The following is a 1186-nucleotide window of genomic DNA, read 5'->3' as shown; positions in this document are numbered from 1 at the left end:
AACATGCTTAATTATGCGAGAGTGAGTTAAATGTGTTTATTGTTCCTAATCAAGGTCATTTTCATCTAATTGTATGATGTTATTGAATGTATTGATGTAATTGGATTCCACTTTCCCTAGTTTTAGTTATTTGTTCTTAGTTGTGTTTAGTTGAACCTCTCTCTATCTCACAAGATTTCCTAGTAGTCTAACTAGCACAAATTGATACACTTAGTCCTTTTGGGTTCGACCCTTTACTTGCCACTAACTAGTTAAGTGTAAGTTTAGGTATTACAAATGATTAATTTGGTTAGGGTGGTAGTTTAACGACCTATCTTACCCTGATCACTCATCATCTAGGACTAATTTGGAGGAAATCATTGAAAATCAAACAAATTTGTTGCGCACTTACATGGCCGTAAGTGACAAGAAACTCAATGAGGTGATGACTCATAATAAGATGCTTGAAAACCAAATTTCTCAGCTTGCCAATTCTTTGAAAGACCATGCTAGTCCTTCTTCTTTACCTTCCCAAGGTTTAGATCTCAAGAGACCCGTGAATTCTATTGTACCAAGGAGTGGTAAGGTTCTTGAGGAGAGTTTGCTTAGGAAGAGTGGAACTAAGGAGGTCTTGGTAGAGGATGAGAAAAATGGTGCATCTTTGAGTGAGGTTGTGATTGAGACACCTAGAGAGGTGAGAGTGGAGAAAGAAATTGTGAAACCCAAGCTTCCATATCCACAAATTTTCATGAGACATAAGTTGGATGAACAATTTGGAATATTTATTGACATGCTTAAGCAACTTTATCTTTCTCTACCTTTTACCGAAGTTTTTACCCAAATGCTCAACTATGCAAAATTCCTCAAAGAAATTTTGAGTGGTAGGAGAACTTGTTATGTGGTGGAGACAGTCAACATGACCGAGAATTGTAATGCAATTATAATGAACAAGATGCCACTCAAGTGAAAAGATCCCAAAAACTTCTCTATCCCTTGTGCCATTAAAAAGATGCAAATTGATAATACCTTATGTGACTTAGGAGCTAGTATTAGCCTAATGCCATATTCTGTTTATCAAAGACTTGAGCTAGGGGAACTTATGCCTTCCAAAATTACCTAGCAATTGGGCGATATGGCAATTAAGATTCCTAAGGGAAAGGTTGAGGATGTTCCTTTGAGAATAGGGAAGTTTGTAATTCTGGTAGAT

General features: G+C 36.7%; 1 protein-coding gene across 1 annotated transcript; it reads left to right on the top strand.

The window, feature by feature from the left end:
- The first annotated feature begins 391 nt into the window (after window positions 1-391).
- On the top strand, window positions 392-946 carry LOC110712283. Its single transcript, XM_021890743.1, has one exon. The coding sequence runs from the start codon at window positions 392-394 to the stop codon at window positions 944-946; it is 555 nt and encodes a 184-aa protein (XP_021746435.1).
- Window positions 947-1186: the final 240 nt, after the last annotated feature.

This window comes from Chenopodium quinoa, unplaced genomic scaffold, assembly GCF_001683475.1.
Source record: "Chenopodium quinoa cultivar QQ74 unplaced genomic scaffold, ASM168347v1, whole genome shotgun sequence".
NCBI classification, from domain to species: Eukaryota; Viridiplantae; Streptophyta; class Magnoliopsida; order Caryophyllales; family Amaranthaceae; genus Chenopodium; species Chenopodium quinoa.
This window is presented reverse-complemented; position numbering and strand designations above follow the sequence as displayed.

Excerpts from the sequence above, each read along its gene's own strand:
- LOC110712283 (XM_021890743.1), top strand. The coding sequence starts at position 392 with ATGGCCGTAAGTGACAAGAAACTCAATGAGGTGATGACTCATAATAAG.